Source organism: Pongo abelii, chromosome 20 (assembly GCF_028885655.2).
Source record: "Pongo abelii isolate AG06213 chromosome 20, NHGRI_mPonAbe1-v2.0_pri, whole genome shotgun sequence".
NCBI lineage: Eukaryota > Metazoa > Chordata > Mammalia > Primates > Hominidae > Pongo > Pongo abelii.
The window spans coordinates 52,011,271-52,036,931 of record NC_072005.2 but is presented as its reverse complement, the minus strand read 5'-3'; the positions used below and the strand labels follow the sequence as shown (position 1 = coordinate 52,036,931).

The following is a 25,661-nucleotide window of genomic DNA, read 5'->3' as shown; positions in this document are numbered from 1 at the left end:
GCATGACTCGGGGGTGGGGGCTGAGAGGCACACAGCTTTCCATGTGTGTTGTGCGTGTCACTGAGTGGCCCGTGAAGTCCGGTTATTGTGTGCGTTAACCTATGTGGGCCGTGTATCTAAATGTGTGTATTTACCCGATTTGTGTGCAAGGAATGACTGAGTCTGTTCGTCAGTCTATACATCACATGTCGCTGATATGTCTTATGTAACATAGGCCATGGATGTCCTGTGGCTTTGATCATGGATTTGTAACTTTTCCGAGTGTGCGGGGCCAAGTGTGGAGCTGTCGTGGCTCTGAATGTGTGCACCTGGGACATACCTGCATATTAGATGTGTGTCTTTCTATTTGTGGATGACAGCCTGTGTTGTGGCTTTGTGACTGCATGACTGAATGTGCACTGCAGATGAGTGTGTATGTGTGTGTACGTGCGCCTATCCCCTGTAAGTGTGTCTGTGTGAGATTGTGTTGAGACCGTGCACCTGCAGCAGGGCCAGTGTGACTCTGTGTGTGTCACACAGAGGGGGAACATTCACAGCTAACTTCATGGATGTTGGGATATGTACCTGTGTGGTGTGAGGCTATTTGACTCAAAGGGTCTAAGGTGTGGTACTCAGCCTGACCCCCGTATCTCCCTGCATCCCTCTAGCCTCTTCCCCGTCTCCATGGCAACCAGCTCCTCAGCTCCCTCCAGGAAGATGGAGGGGGAGGATCCAGACTGCAGTGGACCACAGCCCCCTCCCATCCCCCTTGGCTCTGGGGACAATGTGGGGGAGGGGACAGATGGGTAGCCACCCCATCCACCCCAGGCCATCTGCTACCCACCCCCATCCTGAGGACTTGAGAGCATGGCAAGGGAGGAGCAGGGGGTGGGTTGGAGCCGATCCCCCTGCCGCAGATCACACAGTGTCCACAATTACCTGCATCCAGACCCCTTCTGAGCCTAATCTTGCCTCTGACCAACACAGGAAGGAAAGATTCCTTGGAGATTAAGAACCCAGGAAAAAGGAAATTCTTGTATCAAGGAACACAGAATAATAGCAATGATCCATTCCAAAGAAAGGCACCCTAGTTCCAATGACTTTGGGCTCTGAAATGGGACTTGTCCTGCGTTCTCATCCCAGTTTCTCTCTCTCAAGCTGTGTGCCCTTGAAGAAGCCACCCTCGATGTTCCCAGGCCTCCACTTTGTCATCTGAAAACAAATTTTTCTTAATGACATGAGTAGTAATACTGTACAAGGGCCAAGGCTGTTTTGTTCTCTATTGTATCGCAGCATCAGGGACAGTGCCTGGCACTTAGTAGGTAGGCCCTAAGTACTGTTGTTTGAATGGAGAGCCAGTTGTGCCCCAGGGCAGGTGCTGCAGGCTGCAACTCCAGCTCAGTGAATTCAATCCTCTGAGCCCTTTCAGCACCACGGTGTTGATTCTTCAAAGGATGGATGAAAGATTTGAAGAGGAATTTCCCAGCTGAAAGGATTGAAAAAGAGTGAAGTGAAATTTCTTTCTCTTTCTTTCTTTTTTTTTTTTTTTTTTTTTTTGCTTTTTTGAAACAAGGTTTTGCTCTGTCTCCCAGGCTCGAATCTAGTGGCTTGATCATGGCTGACTGCAGCCTCAAACTCCTGTGCTCAAGAGAGCCTCCCACCTCAGACTCCAGAGTACCTGGGGCTACAAGCATGTGCTACCACGCCTGGCTAATTAAAAAAAAAAATTTTTTTTGTAGAGATGGGGGTCTCACTATATTGTTGCCCAGCTCGTCTCAAACTCCTGGGCTCAAGTGATTCTTCCGCCTCGGCCTCCCAAAGTGCTGGGATGACAGGCGTGAACCACCGCGCCCAGTCGAAATTTCTTGTCTTGACCAAGTGAAGTCAAAGTAAGCTCCTAAGGCTGTTTCCTCATCTGTAGAATAGGGATAATAAGTGTAACTCACAGAGCTGGTCGCTCTAGGGATTAAAAGCGATAACGTCTGTGACGCGCTTGCTTGGAACCGGACCTGGCACACAGTAAGTGCTCAATAAACGTTCATTCAAGGTGAGGAGTGAGGACGGCTTGGAGGAGCCCAGGGTCCTCCCAGCAGCCTGGGGGAGTCCGGTCCAGCTCTCTGCCGCCGGGAGGGGCGTGGCCAACCCAGAGGGAAGTGGTCCAGGCTTCAAGGCTGGACCAATGGGGGCGCCGAAGGGCGTGGCCCTACCCGGCATGGGCGTGACCTCGTGGGGTGGGAGGGGCCAGGCGCTGTGGGAGCCTCCGGGAAGAAGATGCTCGGGCCAGCAGCCACCGCCAGCCCCGTCGCCGCCGCCGCCCGCGCCCGCCGCCCCCCGGGCCCCCACTAGCGGCCGCCTCCGCCTCCCACTCCGGCCACGCTCCTCCGGCCCCCCACCCCGAGCAGGGTCTGGGGGGCTCGGCCCTCTTGCCCCAGGGAGCCAAGAAGAAGGGGGGAGTCCCGTCCCCCCAGTGGCGCGTCCAGTCCCCAGCCTCTGTGGTCCCAGGAGAGACCCCACCCCTCAGTTCTTTCCCGGCCCTATCGGAGACCCCCCTCGGCCCTGCCATCCTGCTCACGGCCGCTCTCCAGGCTCTGTCAGCCCCCCGAGAACCGGCTCCCCCCTACCCCCGCCTTCCCTCTCCGGGGCTCCCCCTCCCCCACCCCTCCACCGCCCCCTCCCCCTCCCACGTCCCCTCCCCTCCCCCTCCCCCGCCCCCCGCCCCCCGCCCCCCCCAACATGAGGATGATGGCCGCCGGCGCGGTGCACGGCCTCTTCACGGCCTCCGCGGCCCCGCAGCCGCCGCCGCCCCCGCCGCCGCCGCCGCCGCAACCCCAGCCTCCCCAGCAGCCGTCGCCGCCGCCACAGCAGCCGCCGCCGCCGCCGCCGCAGCCGCCGCAGCAGCAGCAGCCGCCGCCCCAGGCCCCCCCCATGGAGCCCGAGGCCCCGGATTCCCGCAAGAGGCCCCTCGAAACGCCCCCCGAGGTGGTCTGCACCAAGCGCAGCAACACGGGAGGTGAGAAAGGGCTGCGGCTCGGGGCGGGGGAGCGGGCAGGGGGCCTCGCCTTTCTCCATCCTTTCCCCCCCCTCCCGTGGCAGGTGCAAGGGCTCTGGGGAGGGGAGAGACACCCCTCCCCGAGGCGGGGGACAGAGCGGGGAGTTGAGGAGGGGGCTGGACCCCCTCCTCCTCTCGCTGAGGCCCGGGGCTGGGAGCTTTGTCTGCGAGGAGAGGGGTGGGGGGGAGGGGGTGATAAGTGTCCTTGGGGGGCGCAGAAGATGGGGGGCGTGGGAGCCTCAGGGCAGGTGTCTGTGTGTCCTTGAGGGGTGTGTGATGTGACCCTTTCGGAGCAGGGGTGTTCCCCGGGCTCGTGTGTCCTGGCTGGGGGAGGGGAAGGAGTAGAGGCCTGTGGACCGGGAGCTTCCCAGCCTCCCTCCCTGGGGATGTCCTGAACAAGGGTTGTCCCAGAGGGAGGCTTGTGTGGCCCTGGCCGGATCGTGCGTGGGGACAGGCTGGGTGGGTGTGTGGGGTGAAATGGAGGAAATGGTGGGTGTGTAAAGCTAGGTAGGAGAATGTGAGGCTAGGACAGGTGTGTATGTGTGTGCGTGTGTGTGTATGTGTGCCCTCTACGGCCTGGATGTGTGACATTAGGGATCAGGAATATGACAGCATAGAGGGGCTGTATGAGAAAGACAGTGGACAGGGGCTGGGCTCCATGTTTGAGACCCTCCAGCGGGTACGTGTGACAAGGAAAGGTGTGTGCTTGTCACCCCCGAGGGGGCTGTAGCAGAGTGTGACACATGAGAGGGTGTGTGTGACATGCAAGGGGGTGTGTGGGGGACGCCGAATGGGCTGGCCCTGAGCGTGAGCCAGAATAGGCCGTGTAGCTCAGAGGAAAGGGGTCCAATGTGTGTGACACAGGCGTGGCTGGGGTGGGGTGGGACTCAGAGAAGCTGGTGAGGGGATGTGACAAGAAAAGGGTGTGGGTGTGACTCCAGAGAGGCTGTGGCTGGGTGTGACACATGGAGGTGTGCAACAGTGACATCAGAGGGGGTGTGTGCAACAGGGAAGGTGGGTGTATGACGAGGGAGAGGCTGGGGCTTGTGGGTGAAACGCACGAGGGTGTGTAAAAAGGAGAAGGAAGGATGGGTCCCCATGTGACAGGGCACGTGTGCATATGACACCCAGCTGTGTGTATGGGTGTAACAAGGAGAGGTGTGTGTGTGAAATGGCTGAGTGTGTGACACCAGAGATATGGGGATGATTCTGCATGTGTTTGACAAGGGAGGCTGTGTGTGTGTCCCTGTGTATTGGAGATTGCCGAATGTTTGACACCACGGAACGCGGTGTGAGGGAAGAGAGGGGCTCTCCCTGGGTGTGTGACCCAAGGAGGTGTGTGTACCAGAGAAGAAAAGCCCAGCTGGGAACTCTAGGTGCATGCCCTGCCGTGGGGGGCTCAGGGAAGAGGTGGGGTTTTTTGGGGTCCTCAGAGCCCAGTCCTCTAGCTCCCTGGTAGGAGGGAGACCCTGCAGCGGACAAGCCCCTCCCCGCGGTCACCTTGCCAAAATCTCCACTTCCTCTGGCCTTTTCCTCCGGATGGGAGAGGGATGGCTTCAGGCAGAGTGCACCCTTTCCTCTCCACCAGGCCTGGCAGTGGGTGGGGTGGGGACCTCCCACCTCCTCCCTACAGATGAATACAAGCCGACTTTCTTCCTCCCATCCTAGCCCTCCCCCACCTCCATCCAGGTGGGACAGGAATCAGGGACCCCCTGGATGCCTGTGAGGGTGTCCAGCAGAAATTGGAGGAAAGGGAAGTTGGGGGAGGGGATGGGAGGGAGTTTCCTGTCCTTCTTCCTGCTCCCCCACCCCCAGCACACACATGAATATGTCCCCGACTTCCTTCCCTCCTTCCCGCCCCACTGCTGTTCCCAGTCCTGGAGAGGTCAGGGACCCAGGAGGTCCCTGAGCCCAGCCAGACTGTCTAGCCCTCCACCCACCGACCTCCAGAGGGTAGGGGGTTCCCGCCTTTCTCTTAAAGGAACTGAGATGCTTAGAATCTGATCACTTCGCAGCACAACTTAACACTGACGCCACTGCTGCTAATAACAGTCACATCTGCCTACTTGGCACCTACTACTCTGAGATATGGGTTAATATCTCAGTACAACCCCTGGGAGAGATGATTTGAGCATCTTTTTACAGATGAGGGAAACTGAGGCTCAGCAAAATGAAACCGCTTGCCCAAGGTCACACGGTTTCTAAGTGATGGAGCTAGAATTTACCCAACCCTGGGCTGCCTGGTTCCGGAGCTCCTGGACATAACCACTGTGCTATCCTGCCTCCCTCCACAGCGGGGAAACTAGGATGAGCCTTTAGGGACCATTTCCTCCAGACTGTCTCCCACCCCACTTCTGTTTACTCATGGGGAAACTGAGGCCGGGAGATGCAGAGGGACAGGCCTCCATCGACAGAAACGTACTCAGGGGCAGGGCTGGGCAAGGGTCCAGGACTTTGATCCCAAAATTGAGGGCTTCTTTCAATAATATACATTCATAGCTGGGGGATGCTGGGTCAACCCATCACCTTTTCTGAGCCTCAGTGTCCTCATCTGCCATGTGGGCACATAAAAATGACCATAAGGGGCTGGGCACGGTAGCTCATGCCTGTAATCCCAGCACTTTGATAGGCTGAGGCAGGTGGATCATTTGAGGTCAGGAGTTCGAGAACAGCTTGGCCAACATGGTGAGACCCCATCTCTACTAAAAATACAAAAATTATCGGGGCATGGTGGCGGGCGCCTATAGTCCCAGCTACTCAGGAGGCTGAGGCAGGAGAATCGCTTGAATCCAGGAGGTGGAGGTTTTAGTGAGCCAAGATCGCACCACCACACTCCAGCCTGGGCAACAGAGCGAAACTCCATCTCAAAAAAAAAAAAAAAAAACCCACAAGGATAATACTAACAATAGCTACCTATATTATTGTTTAATGCCTTACATGCAATTTCATATCATTCTCCCAACACGCTATGATGGAATGATAATAATCAGTTATAATAATGGCTAGACTTATGATACTACAGTATGCCAGGAACTATCATGGGAAGTGCTTGACATGGATCAATTCCTTAATCCTTACAACAATTCTATCATGTTAACCCATGTTACGGATGAAAAACTGAGGCACAGAGAGGTTAAGTCACTTGCCCAACGTCACTCAGCTGATAAGCAGCAGAACCATGATGTGAACTTAGGCGGCTGGCTCCATTGTATGGGGAGACACTAGAATGGACCCTATTTTTAGATGGGGAAACTGAGGCTCAGAGGGGTGAGGGCTTTTCCTGGGTGTCCCAGCAAGCAGTGGCCTACTGGACAGATGAGATTCTTGCCCCACTCCTGCCCGCTTCTGGGAGCAGATGGGAGAAGTGGAGGAGATGGTGGCAGTTCACACTTGCTTCTGGGCACTGTGAGTGGCTGGCAGATGCTGCTGGGAGGAAAACAAGGCACTAAGGGCAGGAAGACTTGGGTGAAGAGGTTGGACGGAAACTCTAGTCAGGGACTCTTTGCAGAAATAAATGACCCCAGTCTGGCAGGACAATAACAAACAGTGGCCCCCTTGGTAGAGATCGTAACTCTTAAGCTACAGCAATAATGACCCCCGTACTCCTGACTATATTCCCGCCTCTGTCAACCCCCCCAAAATAAAAACCCATATACAGACACACATACATATCTCACACCCTCAACATAGCTTACACCAGCCAGATCTTGCTCCTAACATCCCTCTTTTTTTTTTTTTTTTTTTTTTTTTTTTTTTTTTTTCTGAGACAGAGTCTCACTCTGTCACCCAGGCTTGGAGTGCAGTGGTGCAATCATGGCTCACTGCAACTTTGACCTCTCAGGATCAGGCGATGCTCCCATCTCAGCTTCCCCAGTAGCTGGAACTACAGGTGTGCATCACCACGCCTGACTAATTCTTTGAATTTTTTTGTAGAGACAGGGTCTTACTATGTTGCCCAGGCTGGTCTCAAATTCTTGATCTCAGGTGATCCACCCACTTCATCCTCTCAAGGTGCTGGGATTACAGGTGTGAGCCACCATTCCCAGCCACATCCCTCATTCTTTGTTTTTTGTTGTTGTTGTTTATTTTGTTTTGTTTTGTTCTGTTTTTTGAGACAGAGTCTCGCTGTATCGCCCAGGCTGGAGTGCAGTGGCGCCATCTCAGCTCACTGCAACCTCCACCTCCTGTGTTCAAGTGATTCTTGTACCTCAGCCTCCCGAGTAGCTGGGATTACAGGCATGTGCCACCATGCCTGGCTAACTTCTGTATTTTTAGTAGAGACGGGGTTTCATCAGTTGACCAGGCTGATCTCGAACCCCTGACCTCAGTTGATCCACCCACCTCGGCCTCCCAAAGTGCTGGGATTACAGGCGTGAGCCAGCATGCCCGGCCACATTCTTTATCACGAAGTCAACATCACCAGGGTTAAGAGCCCCTCCTAGAATGAGCTCTTTCAGGATTCATATCTTGCCACTGTCATGTGCTTGGTGTGGAATCCTCAGGCGAGTTATTTTACTGCTCTGAGCCTCAGCCTGCTTGTCTGAATCATGGAGGCAGGAAGATCTACCTCTCTGGGTTGTGTGCGTTAGATGAGATTGCGTATGTGAAGCACGTAGCGTAAGGCTGGTAGATGGTAAGTGCTCAGTAAACAGTCGCTATCATCATCATCATTATTATTATTATATAAGTGTCATTGAGTATGTCATTTTCCCTTTTCACCATCCACCATCCAATGGTGATTCACTCCAAGAAAACCGTGGCCCATCTGCCTTTCTTTCACTTAGAGACAGTCACAACTCAAGGCAGCATCACACCTTTCAGCATCTCATCCCTACATAAGCACACTCTAGTTGTATTGCATTTCACACCAAATAGGCAACACCGCCATTCACAGAAACACATCACATGCCTGAAGTCCCACCCCTCCTCGGCAGTACTGCTCCCACCCCACACCCTCTCTGCCAGCAGCATCCCCACAGGCTCCTGATGACAATACCGATGTCAAATCCCAGCCTCCTCGTACCCTCATAGAACATGCCAGCTCTCCCATCCCCAGCCCCCAAACAAAACCATGAGGTGCCATGAGGACAACACCCAACATTGATGTTGCATCCGGACACACTAACACCAAAAAAACACCTCAACAACCCACACAACTTCAGCTTTACCTTTGTCATTCATGACCCCCAAGATCAAAGCCACCTTAGAGGGTGAACTCTCTGACACTAAAATGGGCCACTCTTACTACAACACCCCAAATTTCTTGGGTAGGCAATTGTTATTTATGGAAGGGGGAAGGGAGTATTGGCTGATTTTTTTTTTCTTTTTTGAGATGGAGCCCTGCTGTGTGACCCAGGCTGGAGTGCAGTGGCGCAATCACGGCTCATTGCAACCTGTGCCTCCCAGGTTCAAGTGATTCTCCTGCCTCGGCCTCCCAAGTAGCTGAGATTACAGGCATGCCACAACCATGCCCGGCTAACTTTTGTATTTTTAGTACAGACAGGGTTTCACCTTGTCAGCCAAGCTGGTCTCAAACTCCTAACCTCAGGTGATCTGCCCACCTCGGCCTCCCAAAGTGCTGGGATTTTTGAAAGCCGTCAGAAGCATCCCTGAGGGGGTGGATACCAAAGGAGCAAGAGCAGAGACTCAGTGACTAGAAGGGGAAAGACGGCACCTTTCCAAGGTGGAAATGTTTGAAATTGCAGCAGGAAATTAATCAGGAGACCTGAACTTGCTATCTTCAGTTCTTCAGACTCTGACATCGGGTAGAGGGAGCTGCCTGGACTCAAGGGAAGAGTGAAGAGTGGGATGGGAATGGGTGGGTGCGGAGTTCTGGCATGTAGATTCTGCCTCACTGGAAGGGAGAACTTTCTCACAAGCAGTGCCTTGGTTGTTCAAACAGGGTGGGCGTGCGTGATGGCTGAGGGCTCCGAGTTCAGCTGAGGTCACGTGTCTGCCCTTGCTGCGAGGAAGGCTGGTTAATAGAGACCTAGTTTCTTTCTGGGGAGGCAGGACTCACATGGTGGGAAACTTCCCCAAACAGAAAAGATGTGCATAAAATTCTGGAAAGGACCAGCACAGACTGATGCTCACAATAGGGGACTCCTGGGAATTCAAGTTCTGAGTCTCTACAGGTGGGAGGTCTTAGCCAATCACTGTCCATAGGAGACTCACTTGAAGAGGGGGCTCCAGGCATCAGATTCGCACTAGTCTGATACAGGGACCATCAAGCCACCCACAAGATGATTTAAGGTGGTCCATGGACAAACATTTTTTTCATTTTTGAACATTGTATGTTTATATTAATGTATGTTAGGGAGAACAAAAACATAACCAGCCCTTCAAGCTCCAATTGTTAACAACAATTTTTAAATTTCTTCTTTCTTTATTTTTTTTATTTGACACGGAGTTTCGCTCTTATTGCCCAGGCTGGAGTGCAGTGGCACGATCTCAGCTCACTGCAACCTCCGCCTCCCGGGTTCAAGCAATTCTCCTGCTTCAGCCTCCCAACTAGCTGGGATTACAGGCATGCGCCTCCACGTCTGGCTAATTTTTTGTATTTAGTAGAGACGGGGGTTTCACCATGTTGGTCAGGCTGGTCTCGAACTTCTGACCTCAGGCAATCCAGCTGCTTCGGCCTCCCAAAGTGCTAGAATTACAGGTGTGAGCCACCGCACCCGGCCTAATTTCTTCTTTAAATGGATGCATTTAGGCCAGGTGCGGTGGCTCACACCTGTAATCGCAGAACTTTGGAAGGCTAAGGTGGGCAGATCCCTTGAGCCCAGGAGTTCAAGATCAGCCGGGGCAACATGGTGAAACCCCGTCTCTACTAAACATACAATAAATAAATAAGTAAATAAATGCATTTAAAATTTAAAAGGAATTTAAAGGAAAGGGACCTTGTCTGTTCCCTGCTGCATCCCCAGCACCTGAACCAAGGACTGGAAAGCCATGGGTGCTCAGGAAGGATTTGTTGGACGAAGGGAAGGAAGAGGGAGAGAAGAAGAGAAGAAAGAATAATTCCAGTACAGAAGGACATAAAAGGGGCAAAATTCTAGAAGGTGGCATGAGAAAGACAGGAATTAGAGAGAGGCTGAGTGCAGAGAATGGAGACAAGGTCTCACTTATATCAGTGAGAGGACATTCCTCCTCCAAGAAGGAGGGAAAAGTTTGGGACAGCCCCCTAGGGAAATGGGTGATTAACAAAGTAGGATTGCCCCTCCTTCTCCTACCTTTCAACCCAACCCCCAAACCCCACGTATAGGGTGCTTGCTGTGTGTCTGATGCTGTGATAAGCACTGAACTTGTGTTCATGGTGTAGGCAATACTGATAATGATGATATCTAACATTTCTCAAATCTTCTATGTGCCTGGGACCATCCGAAGTACCTTTCCTTACATTTCCTCACTTCATTAATCACAGTAACCCCATGAAGTAGCACTATCATGATTCCCATTGTATAGATGAGGAAAACTGAGGCCCAAAGAGGTGAGGCGACTTGCCCAAGGGCATAGAGCCCATCAGTGGCAAAATTCACTTTTTTTTTGAGACACAGTCTCACTCTGTCACCCAGGCTGGAGTGCAGTGACGCAATCTGGGCTCACTGCAACCTCTGCCTCCTGGATTCAAACGACTCTCCTGCCCCAGCCTCCCGAGTAGCTGGGAGTACAGGAATGTGCCACCAGGCCTAATTTTTGTAGTTGTAGTAGAGACGGGAGTTTCACCATGTTGGCCAGGCTGGTCTCGAACTCGTGACCTTAAGTGATCCACCCGCCTTGGCCTCCCAAAGTGCTAGGATTACATGTGTGAGCCACTGCACTCGACCACAAACATCACTCTTAGTCTAGAGTTGCTTCTGCTGTTTCATACAAAAATTCTCAGGGACAGTTTGAAGAAGTACAAGAGAGAGGGGGCAGAAAATGGGGAAGAGGGTGACCCCAGTTTTCTTCAGAGAAGATGAATACCTTCTACCCTCAGAGGGAAGCAGGGAAGATGCTCTGGCTGGAGAGAAGATGGGGAGTGAAATTGAAGAAGCAGAGAGAGGATGGAGTCCTAGGGATTAGTGAGAATTCCCTCCCCATGTTTCTGAGCCTTCCGGAGATAAAGGACCCCATATCTGTGACAAGTTTAGGGTGAGGGTGGGGAAGAGGACATATCCATGAGTCCATGGAAGAGAATGAATTCAGTAGGGGTCACAATGATTGGTAGGAAGGCACCAGAGAGGGGTTAATTACCTAATAGGCTTAATGGTCTGATTAAGCAAGTTTAAGAGGATTGCCTTGGTGTCAGGAAACTCCTTAATTCTGGACCCTTCCCCATGCCTGCAAAGCCACATCTAGCCCCTCTTCCCACACCCCCATCTTACACACATAAGGAAACACAGAACTTTCATCTTTAGAGACCAGGCAGAGGCCGGGCATGATGGCTCACGCCTGTAATCCCAACACTTTTGGAGGCCGAGGAAGGTGGATCCCTTGAGCTCAGGAGTTCGAGACCAGCCTGAGCAACATGGCAAAACTCCGTCTCTACAAAAAATTTTAAAATTACCTAGGAGTGGTGGCATGCGCCTGTAGTCCCAGCTACTTGGGAGGCTGAGGCAGGAGGATCACTTGAGCCCAGGAGGTCGAGGCAGCAGTGAGCTGTGATGGCACCACTGCACTCCAGCCTGGGCAACAGAGAGAGAGAGAGATCAGACAGCATTGGAGCAGTTTCTCTTTTATCTGTTCTATATGTTGAGGTTTTACATGAGACATTGAAAATAGGCTTCCTGGCTGGGCTCTGTGGCTCACTCCTTTAATCGCAGCACTTTGAGAGGCCAAGGTTCGAGACCAGCCTGGCTAACATGGTGAAACCCCATCTCTACTAAAAATACACACACACACACACACACAAAATTAGCCAGGCGTGGTTGTGGGCACCTGTAATCCCTGCTACTCCGCAGGCTGAGGCAGGAGAATCGCTTGAACCCGGGAGGCGGAGGTTGCAGTGAGCCAAGATCGCGCCATTGCATTCCAGCCTGGGTGACAAGAGCGAGATTGTCTCAAAAAAAAAAAAAAAAAAAGAAGAAAAGAAAAAAGAAAGAAAGAAAAAAAAAGAAAATAGGCTTCCTTTGCTTAAAATAAAAAGTGGAAAAACCATTGGGAGATGGTTTAAGACCTTAAAATTTGGAAGCAGGATGGCCTGACTCCTCCCTTTCTTTTCCCAGTGCTTATTGCAAACCTAGTATGTGCTGTTCAAGTTTTGGGGACACTGTTCAAGTCCCTAGGACATGAGTGAGCTCTATGGATGTGATCCACAGTGGATCTCTGTGATCAGTTACTCTGAAGGCATGAAACAGGGGGATTCATCCCATCTTTGGGGTTCAAGGAAAGCTTACAAAAAGAAGCAACATTTGAGTGAGATCCTAAAGGACAAAAGATATTGACTGAGGAGGGCCGGGCGCGGTGGCTCACGCCTGTAATCCCAGCACTTTGGGAGGCCGAGGCGGGCAGATCACGAGGCCAGGAGACTGAGACCATCCTGGCCAAAATGGTGAAACCCCGTCTCTACTAAAAATACAAAAATTAGCCGGGCGTGGTGGCGGGCACCTGTTGTCCCAGCTACTCGGGAGGCTGAGGCAGGAGAATGGCGTGAACCGGAGAGACAGAGCTTGCAGTGAGCCGAGATCGCGCCACTGCACTCTAGCCTGGTGACAGAGCGAGACTCTGTCTCAAAAGAAAAAAATAAAAAGAAACGGACTGAGGGGAAGAGAAGCTGCCAGGCACAGAGCATGCGCAAAAGCCCTAAGGTGGGAACGAGCAGGGCACGTTTAAGGAACAAAAAGCGCACTGAGCCTGAGGCCCACAGAGGAAGATGAGAAAGTGAAGCTGGAAAAGTGGGTGGGGCCAAGTCACAAAGGGTCGCCAGGCTGGAGTTGAGTGCAGTTGCGCGATCTCGGCTCACTGCAACTTCTGCCTCCTGGGTTCAAGCGATTCTCCTGCCTCAGCCTCCCATGTAGCTGGGACTACAGGCATGCGCCACCACACCCGGCTAATTTTTGTATTTTTAGTAGAGACGGGGTTTCACTATGTTGGCCAGGATGGTATCCGTCTCTTGACCTCGTGATCTGCCCACCTCCGCCTCCCAAAGTGCTGGGATTACAGGCGTGAACTACCGCGCCCGGCCGCAAAGGGTCTTCTTATACTGAGAGGGGTCCAGAATTTCCACCCTGGAAGCACGTAGGGGCAACAGGGGGCAGGGGAGGCTAGATACTTGCCTTGAGACTGCATTAACAAAATGCTTTTCACATGATCAAGAAAACTGGTTTATAATAAGCAAGGTGCGGTGGCTCACGCCTATAATCCCAGCACTTTAGGAGGCCGAGGTGGGTGGATCACTTGAAATCAGGAGTTTGAGACCAGCCTGACCAACATGGTGAAACCCCGTCTCCACTAAAAATACAAAAATTAGCCACGTGTGGTGGCGGGCGCCTGTAGTCCCAGCTACTCTGAAGTCTGAGGCAGGGGAACCCCTTACACCCGGGAGGTGGAGGTTGCAGTGAACCAAGACTGCACCGCTGCACTCCAGCCTGGGCAATAGAGCAAGGCCGTATCTCAGGAAAAACAAAAAAGAAAAAGAAAGAAAGAAAAGGAACAGAAAAATTGGCCTATAACAAAGAATGGCCAAAACTCCACAAGCTGCCACTGGCACTGCATCTAGGTCTTCGAGGCTGTCCTTCATCGTGTTGGTCCCCCCAGGAGTGGAGGGTGTTAAGCAATGATGGGAGGAGACTGAATCAGAATTGGATTTGTATCTGAGCCCAGTAGCTGTGTTCCTGTCCTTGGGCTGGTGGTGACCATGGGCTGGTGCCTTCACTTCTCTGTGCCCCTCTATGCCTCAGTTTCCTCTTGTGTAAAAATGGAGCTCATTCCACCCGCCTCACCGGGAGGTTGTGAGGAACGGACGAGATCAAGCTCACAAAGCACTCAGCACAGCGCCTGATCAAAAGTGAGTGTTCGGAGCATCCCCAGCGTCCGGCCTTCCTCTGCCTCCCCGCTCACCGCTTCCACCTGTCAGACCGCCCTCACCTCCTGCCTGGACCATTGCAGTCACCACCTCACTGGGCCCCCAGCTCTCCCACCGTTGCTTCTCACGGTCTGCTCCCCTCATGGGTATCAGAGGAATCCTCCTAAAACCTAAGTCAGGCCACATCCCTGCCATGGCTCCATCTCACTTGGGGTAAAAGTTAAGGACCTCACTGTGGCCTGTGAGCCCCATCACCCCTCACCACCAGCACCCCTCTGTCCTCATCTCCTCCCACTCTTCCCCTCTCTCATTCAGCCCCAGGGACGGGGGCCTCCTTAGTCCCTCTGGAAGAGCACAGGCACAGTCTCACTTCAGGGCCTTTGCACTCACTCGTCCTTCACATAGCCACGTGGTTCCGTTCCTTCCTTAATATCCTGGTGATCATAATAGTTCAGAGCATGGACTCCAAATCTCAGCTCTGCCACCTACAAATGCCCTTGGGTGATTTCTTCACCTTTGTTTCCTCATCTGTATGATGGGTTCCTTCATAGGATAAGTGTGAAAATTCAAAGGACTGGTATTTGGAAAGTACTTAGAACAGTGTAGCACCTATCAGGTGCTGCAAAAGTGTGTGATGATGAATAAAGCATGCCACATTCTTAAGAAGAGCTTCCCTGGCCTCCCTCTCTGACACTGCAGCCTCCCACCCTCCCTGACCCCCTTTTCCTGCCTTTTTTGTGTCATTAGGAGTCCCACCATCTGACATGAAATATACTGTCTGTCTTCCCCACCTAGAAGAATGTAGCTAGCTGTGCGAGCTCTTGGCTGAATCACTAAAACTCTTTCGGCCTTATTTGCCTCATTTGCCCACAAATCGGGGAGCTTTGTCTATTTTCTTCTTGGCTGTTTCCCTAGACCAGTGCCAGGCACGTAGCAGGTGCTCAATAACTATTTGTTGAATGAATGAGTGAATGAAGATCATTATTTGTATTATTCTCCATACTGCTACTGTGACCCCTGGGGTTTCCTCTGCTCACCCCCTCCAAAGGTGAAGACCGCTCCCCCACTGACCCCCCTCCACCCTGTGTGCCCCCGCAGAGGAAGGCGAATACTTCCTGAAGGTGCTGATCCCCAGCTACGCGGCGGGCTCTATCATTGGCAAGGGCGGGCAGACCATCGTGCAGCTGCAGAAGGAGACGGGAGCCACCATCAAGCTCTCCAAGTCCAAAGACTTCTACCCCGGTGAGCCCCTGCCCAGGTCTCTGCCCTAGGCGCCCCCCCGCCGCGCCCCCCCCCCCGCGCCCCCCCCCCCGCCTTTCTCCCTTTCTCCCTCCCACCTGGGACCTAGATGAGGGGGAAGGTCTGCCCTAAGGGCAGTGACAGTGGTGGGGAGGGGGCCTCCCCTCCCCCTAAGGGGACAGAGCTGCCCCCAGCCCGAGGGGCCTGGCCGAGCAGATGGGGGTGGGGGCAGGGCAAGACAATGGGCCTGCTGCATATTCATGAGCTCATTTGCATGATGCGCTGGCAGATGTGTCTTTTCCCACACACCTGCCCCCTCTGGTCAGTTGGAGGAGCGAGGGTGGGGAGGGAGGCAGGTGTCAGGGCGTCCCTCCGGGCTTGGGGGCCAGCCAGCCATGTTCCACACACGTGCTCCCCCCTTTGGAATTCTGTCACCCCCTCTTGCCCAGTCTCACTGGTTTTCTCTGTCTGGGTGTCATTCTTTATGTGTCTCCCTCTCATTCTGTTTCTGACTTCTCGTCTCTTGCTCCCCTCTGCCTCTCTCTGTCCATCTCTCTGGTTCTGTTTGGATACCCCCCATCTCTTGTCCTCTTCATCTGTCCTCTGCTTTCCCTGTCCCTCCCCTCATCTTTCGTTCTCCTTTTGTCTTCCTGTCTCTCTCCCCATCCTTTCCTTCCCTCCACCTCTCATAGTCTCACGTTTTTCCTTTCCTCCTCTTTCTCTGAATTCTGTTCAATCATCCATTCAACCAGTATCTACTAGCCCCCTCTCACTGGGGTCCTCCTCTGCGGGCGTCACCCATTTCTTTCTGCCTCTGCTTGTCTGTCTCTCCCTTCCTGTGTCTTTTTTCCTAAGTCTCAGCTCCCTCCTGGTTTTTTCTTCCCTTCCTCCAAACCCAGTCCCTTTTCTGCCTCTCCCCCTGCTCCATCTTTCTCCCCCAACCATACATTTTCCAAGTCCCCTCCACTCTCTCTATTCCCTCCAAAATCTCTCACCTCTCCCTATCTCCCTCCCAAGACCAATGCCCGACAAGCATCGACATCTAGGACTCCAGGGAAGGCCTCCTGAATTGCATCTTTGGTCCAGTGCTGGTTCTAGTTCATCCTTAATCCCCTTGGATTTTTTAGGTCAAACACCAGAGCTGGAGCCCAGGGTCAGTACGCGCTCATTTTCTCTCTCTCTCTTTCTCTCTCTCTCTCTCTGTCTCTCTCTCTCTCCCCACCCCCTCTCTCTCCTCTTTCCTATCTTTCCCTCTCTCCTCCCTCTCTCTTCTCTCTCATTCTCTCTCTGCTGTCTCTCTCTCTTCTCTCCTCTTCTCTCTCTCTCTCTCCACCATCCACCCCGCCCCCAGCCTCCCATCTCACTAAGCAGCTTTGGCAAGAGGTTTAGAGAAAAATCGAGTGAACCAGGCACACCTCCTCCTTTTCTCTTCCACCCTGGCCCAGTTTTCCCCACTCCCCTGTAGCCCACAAGATATGCATAAGACCTCTCTTCGGAATGTTCCTCCGAGGACACTTGGTTCCTTGCTCCTGGATCACATTCTGTGCCACAAGACATGTCGTCCCCTCCCAGCCCATTGATAACACCGCACAGGCCAGGCAGCTGGGAAACCCAGAAGGCGGGACAGACATTGGTCCTACCAGGTCAAACAGTATTCAGACAAGCAACAGGAGCCAGCGTCTTTCCTCAGCCCCTGGACATGTGGTCAGCCCCCATCCCCACTCCTGGCGTGCAACTTCCAGATCATACAGCATGAGCCGGCTGCTGACTCAGAGAAGCAGGACACAGCCCCCTACGTCCTAGTCCTGTCCCCAGAACCCCACAAGAATGTAGGAAAATGGAAAAGCTACTGCAGGAGACAAAAAAACATTTCCCTCCACTCCTGGCGTGACACCCTGTCATTCATTCATTCACTCATTCATTCAACACACATTCTCTGAGCACTTCCTCTATGCCAGCCCTGTGCTGGACAGAAATGGGGACAATAGCAGTGGCTGAAATGTCCCAGCCTTGCTTCCTTGGTTCTCACATCCCAGTCAGGGAAGCAGACGTCACACCAGTGATGACCCAGAGTGGTCAGGGCTGGGACGGGAGTCCAGAGGTTGGTAGTTGGAGCCCAGGTGGCACAAAGGACCCAGCCCAGGGAGGTCAGGAAGAGCTTCCTGGAAGAGACGACCAGAGTGGTAGGGAAGGATGAGCGAGGTAAAGTGCAGGGAAGTGTGCCCAGGAAGACAAAATGGCATACTCAGAGGCTGCTGAGCAGTTTGGTCAATGTAGCCAAAGCAGACAGAACATGTGAGAAATGACAGTGGAGAAACTGAAAGGGCACTCTGGGCCTAGTAGGTTCGCATGCACACACACTCTCACACACTCACACTCTCACATGCACACTCACACAGTCTCACACGCTCACACTCACACACGTGCTTACACGCACTCTCACACGCTCACACTCACACACACGCTTACACGCACACTGTCATGCTCACACACTCACTCATTCACACACACACTCACACCCACACACGCTTACACACACTCACACATGCTCACACACACTCACACACACGCTTACACACACTCACACTGTCACACATGGTCACACACAGTCACACACGCTCACACACACTCACACTGTCACACATGCTTACACACTCACACATACACACACGCTCACACACCCCACTCACACACGCTTGCACACACATGCTCTCACACACACTCATTCACACTCACACACTCACACACACCCCACTCACACACACATTCTCCCACACACTCACACACACACATTCTCCCACACACTCACACACACACATTCTCCCACACACTCATACACTCTCTCTCTCACACACACACACTCTCTCTCACACACACACACACACACACACTGCACTTGGGTGTCTACTACATGAAATAATAACCTACCTGGCACTTAACTCCAAGGGAAGGGCAGAACACACAAATAACCTCCCCTCCTTTGTGGTGGATCCCAAAGCCCTAGATTCAATCCATCCAGGTCATACATGGAGCAACTGAAATGCAGAAAAAGGCAAGTACCTGCCCAAGGGCCACACAGACTCCCTTGTGTCAGCCCAGATCCACCCTGGGGATTCTATTTTTTTTGAGACGGAGTCTTGCTCTGTCACCAGGCTGCAGTGCAGTGGCGTGATCTCGGCTCACTGCAACCCCTGCCTCCTGGGTCCAAGCGAGTCCCCTGCCTCAGCCTCCCGAGTAGCTGGGACTACAGGCATGTGCCACTATGCCCGACTAATTTGTTTTCATTTTTATTTTTTTGTATTTTAGTAGAGACAGGGTTTCACCATGTTGGCCAGGATGGTCTTGATCTCCTGACCTCGTGATCCATCCGCCTCGGCCTCCCAAAGTGCTAGGCTTGAGCCACCGCGACCGGCCACCCTAGGGATTCTAAAACACCATCTGATGTTGAACATCTGCTTGAAGCTTTATACCCTAACTGCTGAAGAAAAGCACAGACACACACACACTTTTTATTTTGTATTTATTTATTTATATTGAGGCAGGGTCTTCCTCTGTTACCCAGGCTGGAATGCAGTGGCACAATCGTGGCTCGCTGCAACCTCAACCTCCTGGGCTCAGGTGATTCTCCCACCTCAGCCTCCTGAGTAACTGGAACTACAGGTGTGCACCACCAGGCCCAGCAGCTCCTTTTTTTTTTTTTTTTTTGAGACAGAGATTCGCTGTTGTTGCCCAGGCTGGAGTGCAATGGCGCGATCTCGGCTCACTGCAACCTCCACCTCCCAGGTTCAAGTGATTCTCCTGCCTCAGCCTCCCAAGTAGCTGGGATCACAGGCATCCATTACCATGCCCAGCTAATTTTTTGTATTTTTAGTAGAGACGGGGTTTCACCATGTTAGCAGGCTGGCCTCGGACTCCAGACCTCAGGTGATCCACCCGCCTTGGCCTCCCAAAGTGCTGGGATTACAGGCATGAGCCACTGCGCCTGGCCTGTATATTTTTTTTGTAGAGATGGGGTCTCACTATATTGCCCAGGCTGAACTCCTGAGTTCAAGCCCTCCATCCACCTTGGCCTCCTAAAGTGACGGGATTGCAGGCATGAGCCACTGTGCCCCACCACACACACTTTAAAAAACATTTTTAAAGTTTTATAACGTACCTCCATCAAAGTGCAAACTCTTGAATGACTACTCAGTACATTCATATTCTTTTTAATATCAAAAATACAAAAATAAAACTGTCATCATTTTATGCCTCCCTCCAAGATACACACATAGAGCTGATATCACTCCATGCACCCCAAATTTAGCAGAATGCACAGACTCTGAAGCCAGACACCTGGGTTCAAATCTCTGAACATCCACTACCATCTAAGAGAACTTGAACAAATCTTGAGCCCTCTCTGTGCCTCGGGGTCCTTAGCAGGGAATCAGGGACAATAATAATATTGCCTACTTCATATATTAAGTGAACATGTATGTATAAAGTGCTTTGGTCAGGTGTGATGGCTCACATCTGTAATCCCAACACTTTGGGAGACCGAGGCGGGTGGATCACTTGAGGCCAGCCTGGCCAACATGGTGAAATCCCATCTCTACAAAAAAATGCAAAACTTAGACGGGCATGGTGGCACATGCCTGTAATGCCAGCTACTCAGGAGGCTTAGGTATGAGAATCACTTGAACTGGGAGGCAGAGGTTGCGGTGATCTGAGATCACACCACTGCACTCCAGCCTGGGCGACAGAGTGAGACTCTTGTCTCAGGAAAAAAAAAAAAGTGCTTAGAATGGTGCCTGACGCTTGGGTTGTATAAGGGTCAGCTATTATTAGACACTCTTTTGGGGCTTAACCAACCTCCCCAAAAGCCCCTGTGGGCCCCCTTGTAAAAACTACAAGGGGATGGAAAGTCAAAGACTTCCTGAGTTGGAAGGAAGCTTCACAGAGAGGCAAACCCTCGGCCAGCTCTTCCTGGGGCATCCACCTCCCCCTACCCCGCCCGCTAGTTCCCACCCCAACCCACACCCTTTCCTATTTACACCAGACGGAGGCAGACTGCAGGCTGACTCACCCTTGGCTCAGACCAAGCCATTGTTCTGGGGTAGGGGGGGTAGTAAGAGTGAGGAACATGGCCCAAAGCGGGTGGGGGATGTCAGCTATACAAGTGACCCACAGACAGTGACGCCCAGACACATGGCAAGGTTGGCCTGCCAGACTGGGAAATGGCAATTGAGGAGTCAGGGTCGTGGCACCAGCGTGCTGCACTGAAGTGCTTGCTGGACACTGACACACACCCCAGGTATCCCAGACACACAGGTACACAGCCACACGGCGCCTGGTGCACACTCAAGACACTTCTTGTTTTTTTTCTTTTTTTTTTTTTTTGAGACGGAGTCTCGCTCTGTTGCCAGGCTGGAGTGCAGTAGCATGATCTCGGCTCACTGCAACCTCCGCTTCCCAGGTTCAAGCGATTCTGCTGCCTCAGCCTCCCGTGTAGCTGGGACTACAGGCGGGTGCCACCATGCCCAGCTAATTTTTGTATTTTTAGTAGAAACAGGGTTTCACCATGTTGCCCAGGATGGTCTCGATCTCTTGACCTCGTGATCTGCCCACCTCGGCCTCCCAAAGTGCTGGGGTTACAAGCGTGAGCCACCGCACCCAGACACGCTCAAGACCTTTTGCATTCTCAGGGGCAGAATCCCCTTCAAGGAGAGAGAGACACACTCACACTCCACACATCACACACATCCCGGCTCACCCAGGCACGCACATTCTCACACTGACAAGTCAAGTTTTCTTTGTCTCGCTGTAATTCACATGTTCAGACACACACACATACACAAACACACCAGTCATCCAAAAAGTCCTACAAACTGACACCTGAGTCTACCTGTCTGTCTCTCTCTCTCCTTCTCAGGTTCACACACACCAGTCATAGGGTCTTTCCTGTCTCCTATACATATGTGTATATACACACTGGTCATCCAAATAGTCTTAGAAACATCCAGAAGTGTGTCTCTCTTTCACTTTCACAAACACACATACACACACAAATGCAGACACATACACTGCCATCCAGTCTCAAAGTGGTATATATTCATTGTACAGCCTTGATCCCACTTTGTGAGATTCTTTTGTTTCTTTCTGTCAAACTCTCACATACTCTCAGCTCTGTCTCACAGAGTCTACATAACCTTCATCATCAAAGCGACACCAAAGTCTGTCCCACACACAAGGGCACACACGAACATCTTCACTGGAATCACTGTGTCACATAGTCTGTTCATACGGCAGTCTCTGCACTTTATCTTCTACAAACACAGATTAGGATCATCTAGCCAGTCCTGCTCAAGTACACACACACACACACACACACCACTCACCAAACAGCCTCGCAGACACACACACTGGTCACAGTGTCACCCAGAATCTCTTTCACACACATATCCCAACATCCCCCAGTTTCTCTCTCCCCTGTGCCCCCACTCCCTAACACTCTCATGCAGAAATGAGAAGGATGCCCAGGACAGGGCCACAGCCAGTATCTGGAGACAGGAAAGACACCCACCTTCCTCCCTCCCCAGTTCCTTGGTCCCCACTCCTCCATGAGTAGTCTTTGACCCACCCTGCTCTTCCCTGTCCACACCCCTGCCCTCCCCCACCCCTCAGCCCTCCATCTGGTGGGTTCAGACAGGCACTCAGGCCTCTCCTTTGCCTCCCCCATCCCCCAGCTCTTCCCCCATCCTCTCCAAAAAGCCCAGAGGCTGACGCTGCAGGCTTTCAGGGGTTGCCATGACAACAGGGCCTCGTCCCTCGTCCCCCTGGGGGTGGGCTGAGGACCCGGCCAGCCAGACCGATAAGGGGGTTCCAGTTACTGTGGCAACCGTTGCAGGCCTGAGCTCTCTGCTTCCAGAAGGGGAGGGGGGTGGAGTGAGTGAATGGTTGCCAAAGCAACCAGGGAGCCGCAAGAACTGAGAAGAGGCAGCTGAGCCCTGTCTTCCCTGCCCAGAGCTGCTGTGGGCATCGCAAAACATTTAAGCATCATTCTTCCATCCCTAGAGGTTGTTGTAGGGGAGGGAGATGAAGTGCAGATTATAAAACAGGATTGCACTCATTCTCCCAGCTGCCCATCATGGCCTGCTAGCCCATGCCCGCTCCTCCAGGCTCACCGTGTGATCAGTCAGGTACACTCTCTGGACCTCAGCTTTCCTCTTCCATTAAATGGGGCCTGTCTCTCAGGAATGTCCCCATTCCTGTCTCATGAGTGTGCCCTCTCTCTCCCTTGCTCAACAGGAACCACAGAGCGGGTATGCCTAGTACAGGGCACGGCAGAGGCCTTGAATGCTGTGCACAGCTTTATTGCCGAGAAGGTCCGAGAAATCCCACAAGCGATGACCAAGCCTGAGGTGGTCAACATCCTTCAACCCCAAACCACGATGAACCCCGACAGAGCCAAGCAGGTCAGCTGGGGCAGAGACTGGGTTGCAAAGCTGTTGACATTCACAAAGAAACATCCCTCCCACATCACTGCTTACTGTGAGGTTCAATGGGACAAAGCTGATAAAAATCTCATCAGTCAAAGACCACATGGTAGTGGTTAGTATTATTCTTAGGGAGTCAGCTCTAATAGAATAGAAAGGACTCCAGACCATTTAGAGTGGGCTTGATTCAGAGAGGGAGTGAAGGTCTGGGAGAATGTGGCACGATTCCCTACTGTTCAATCCTTTCTTCCTAGGATTCTCTAGTTCCTTTTCTCCCTTCCACCTCATCCCATTGTCTCTCTGAACGACCTGCCTCCCACTTCCTGTTATCACCGGAAGTGACCTCAGTGACAGTTCAGCCACATCCAGAAGAGTTTACAAATGGCCTCTCATCCTCCTTCCCTCCATAATTAACGTATGGGGGTAGAGGTGGTGTTTCATTAGCGAGAGAAGAGGTGGGTCCCTCTCCTACACAGCCCTCTCCAGGAAGGAATGGAAGGGGGAAGGCAGCGCCCCTCCGTTGCCTCAGTTACGGGGAAGCAGTGGCGTAGGGGCGTGGCAGGGAGTGGCCAATCGCTTCCCGGGCCTCTCCGGTTGCCATGACGACGGCGCGCACCGGGCAGGTGGGCGCCCATCAAAGCTGCGGGCTGCGCTGTCCGGACCCGGAAGTGCGTAAGGGAACGGAAACGCGGGGCTGGCTCCCGTTTTCTCTCCCGTCCCAACTCCCCTATGCATGCGTACTCGGTGCAATGGGGCGAGAACCCCTGGGCTGACCGGAGGGCCCCTTGCGAGGGCTCTTTAACGTCTACCTAGAGGCAAAGACAGGAGAGAGGGCGTCGGTAAAAGGAATCTGGAATTCTTGGGTCCTGTCGTTGCCCTGAGGTGGGGCAGAGCACAGGCCTGAGTTCCCCTAAGCTCATGGGGAAACGGTGGGCGGAGAAGCCTGGAGGAGCGCTGCAGGGTGGAGCGCTCCCAAAAAAGACAGCAAGGCTTGGGGCTTGGAGCGCGGCCGCTGTCCTTGGTGCTGAAGCTCCTCGCTCCCCGCCAGGTTTCTCCCGAATCCCTTCCCACCAGCAGGGCACAAGTTATTCACAGTTTACAGGGAGGCGAGGGCATTGCCTCTTCCCTCCGCCTTGGTCGTGGCCACAAGGGACTCAGGGTTCATCAGGAGTTTGTGAATGTTGCAAGGAAAATGGGGTCAGCACCATCTGTGCCTGAGCCTTCTACCGCCTCCCCCTAATCCACAGGAGCTCTGAGACAGTGGAGTCGAAAGGTTATAGAACCAGGATTTATTCTCTGCCTTATTACTGGAGTGTTCCAAAGACTGAGGGAGATCATAGCTGAAGACTCAGGCTCTGGGCTCTGTTGTTTAGTTGAATCCTTCTCCGTACAGTACTTATGTCCTATGTGACCTTGAGCAAGTGACTTTGATTTCTCCAAGCCTCATTTTTCTCACCTGTAAAATGAGATTCATTATGATGCCTCCTTAAGGGTGATGGTTAGTGTTCGTTGATGTTTGAAAAGCACATAACTTGTATGTATAATGCATAGAAAGTTAGCCCCAAAAATATTCTCTGTTGTTATTATGGGATTTTTGAGTCAGGAAACAGGTCTACTTCTTTTCTGCCTTGGACTTGCTGTGTTACTCAGAGCCCCTTTCCTTCTGTAGACCTCAGTTTCTCTTTTATTACAGTGCAGCAGCTGGGCCAAACCAGGGATTATAAATTAAATAACTAAAGTATTGAAAAAGGTAACAAAAGCCTTGAGGGTTGTTGCTCTCTGGAGAGGGTATGCCATCTTTAAAGGGAGAAGCTGCCACTCAACTCCACCGAATTATTGCACTTTGGGAACATGAACATAGTGCTACCACATCTTCCAAATTTTTCAAAAGAAGCCATAAATTTTTTAGATCAACTGATTTTAAAATGTTTTTATTATTATTATTTTATATATATTTGTCTGAGACAGAGTCACACTCTGTCACCCAGGCTGGAGTGCAGTGGTATGATCTAGGCTCACTGGGAGCCTCGACCTCCCAGGCTCAAGCGATCCTCCCACCTCAGCCCACTGAATAGCTGGGACTACAGGTGAACATGACCATGCCTGGCTAATTTTTTTTTTTTTTTGAGACAGAGTTTTGCTCTTGTTGCCCAGGATGGAGTGCAATGGCCTGGTCTCAGCTCACTGCAACCTACACCTCCCGGGTTCAAGCGACTCTCCTGCCTTGGCCTCCCAAGTAGCTGGGATTACAGGCGCCTGTTACCACGCCTGGCTAATTTTTTGTATTTTTAGTAGAGATGGGGTTTCACCATGTTGGCCATGCTGGTCTCGAATTCCTGACCTCAGGTGATCTGCCTTCCTCGGCCTCCCAAAGTGCTGGGATTACAGGCATGAGCCACCATGCCCGGCCCCTGGCTAATTTTTGTATTTTTTGTAGAGACAGAGTTTCACCATGTTGCGGGCTGTTCCCAAACTCCTGGACTCAAGCAATCCACCTGCCTCAGCTTCCCAAAGTGCTGGGATTACAGGCATGAGCCATTGCACCAGGCCAACTCTGTTTTTAAAACACTATGAAGGTCAAAAAAATATATATGGCTGTAGGCTGACTGGGGCCTGAGGATCACCAGATTGCCACTTCTGGGTTATACCAGTAGCTCTCACCCCTAGCTGATATCTGAGTCATCTGGGTAGCTTAAAATGCAGATTCATGGGTCCTGTCCCAGAACCACTGAATCAATATTTCTGGTAAGGCTTAGGAATCTGAGCATAAACTCTGGCCCGGGATCAGATCCTGACTCTACTGCTCATTACCTGTGAAAGAACTTGTGCAGGCTGGGCGTGGTGGCTCACGCCTGTAATCCCGGCACTTTGGGAGGCCGAGGTGGGTGGATCATGAGGTCAGGAGATCGAGACC

General features: G+C 52.4%; 1 protein-coding gene and 1 long non-coding RNA gene across 3 annotated transcripts in view; one reads left to right on the top strand and one right to left on the bottom strand.

Moving 5' to 3' along the window:
- Positions 1 to 836: 836 nt before the first annotated feature.
- On the bottom strand, positions 837 to 5,628 carry LOC129052000 (uncharacterized). Its single transcript, XR_008516643.2, has 3 exons — positions 4,529 to 5,628; positions 1,734 to 1,894; positions 837 to 1,465 (listed from the first exon to the last, which is right to left on the bottom strand). It is a non-coding gene; the product is annotated as an uncharacterized LOC129052000 (long non-coding RNA).
- NOVA2 (NOVA alternative splicing regulator 2) overlaps positions 2,306 to 25,661 on the top strand; it is a 37,945-nt gene continuing 14,589 nt past the window's right edge. The window contains exons 1-3 of one of the 2 annotated variants that reach the window (XM_024237199.3): positions 2,306 to 2,989; positions 15,132 to 15,275; positions 22,560 to 22,726. In XM_024237199.3, the coding sequence (XP_024092967.2) occupies positions 2,713 to 2,989; positions 15,132 to 15,275; positions 22,560 to 22,726 (588 nt within the window). In that variant the 5' untranslated portion in view covers positions 2,306 to 2,712. Of the gene's footprint in view, positions 2,990 to 15,131; positions 15,276 to 20,656; positions 22,451 to 22,559; positions 22,727 to 25,661 lie in introns of those variants that run through there. The other variant, XM_054540738.2, reaches the window with a different exon arrangement.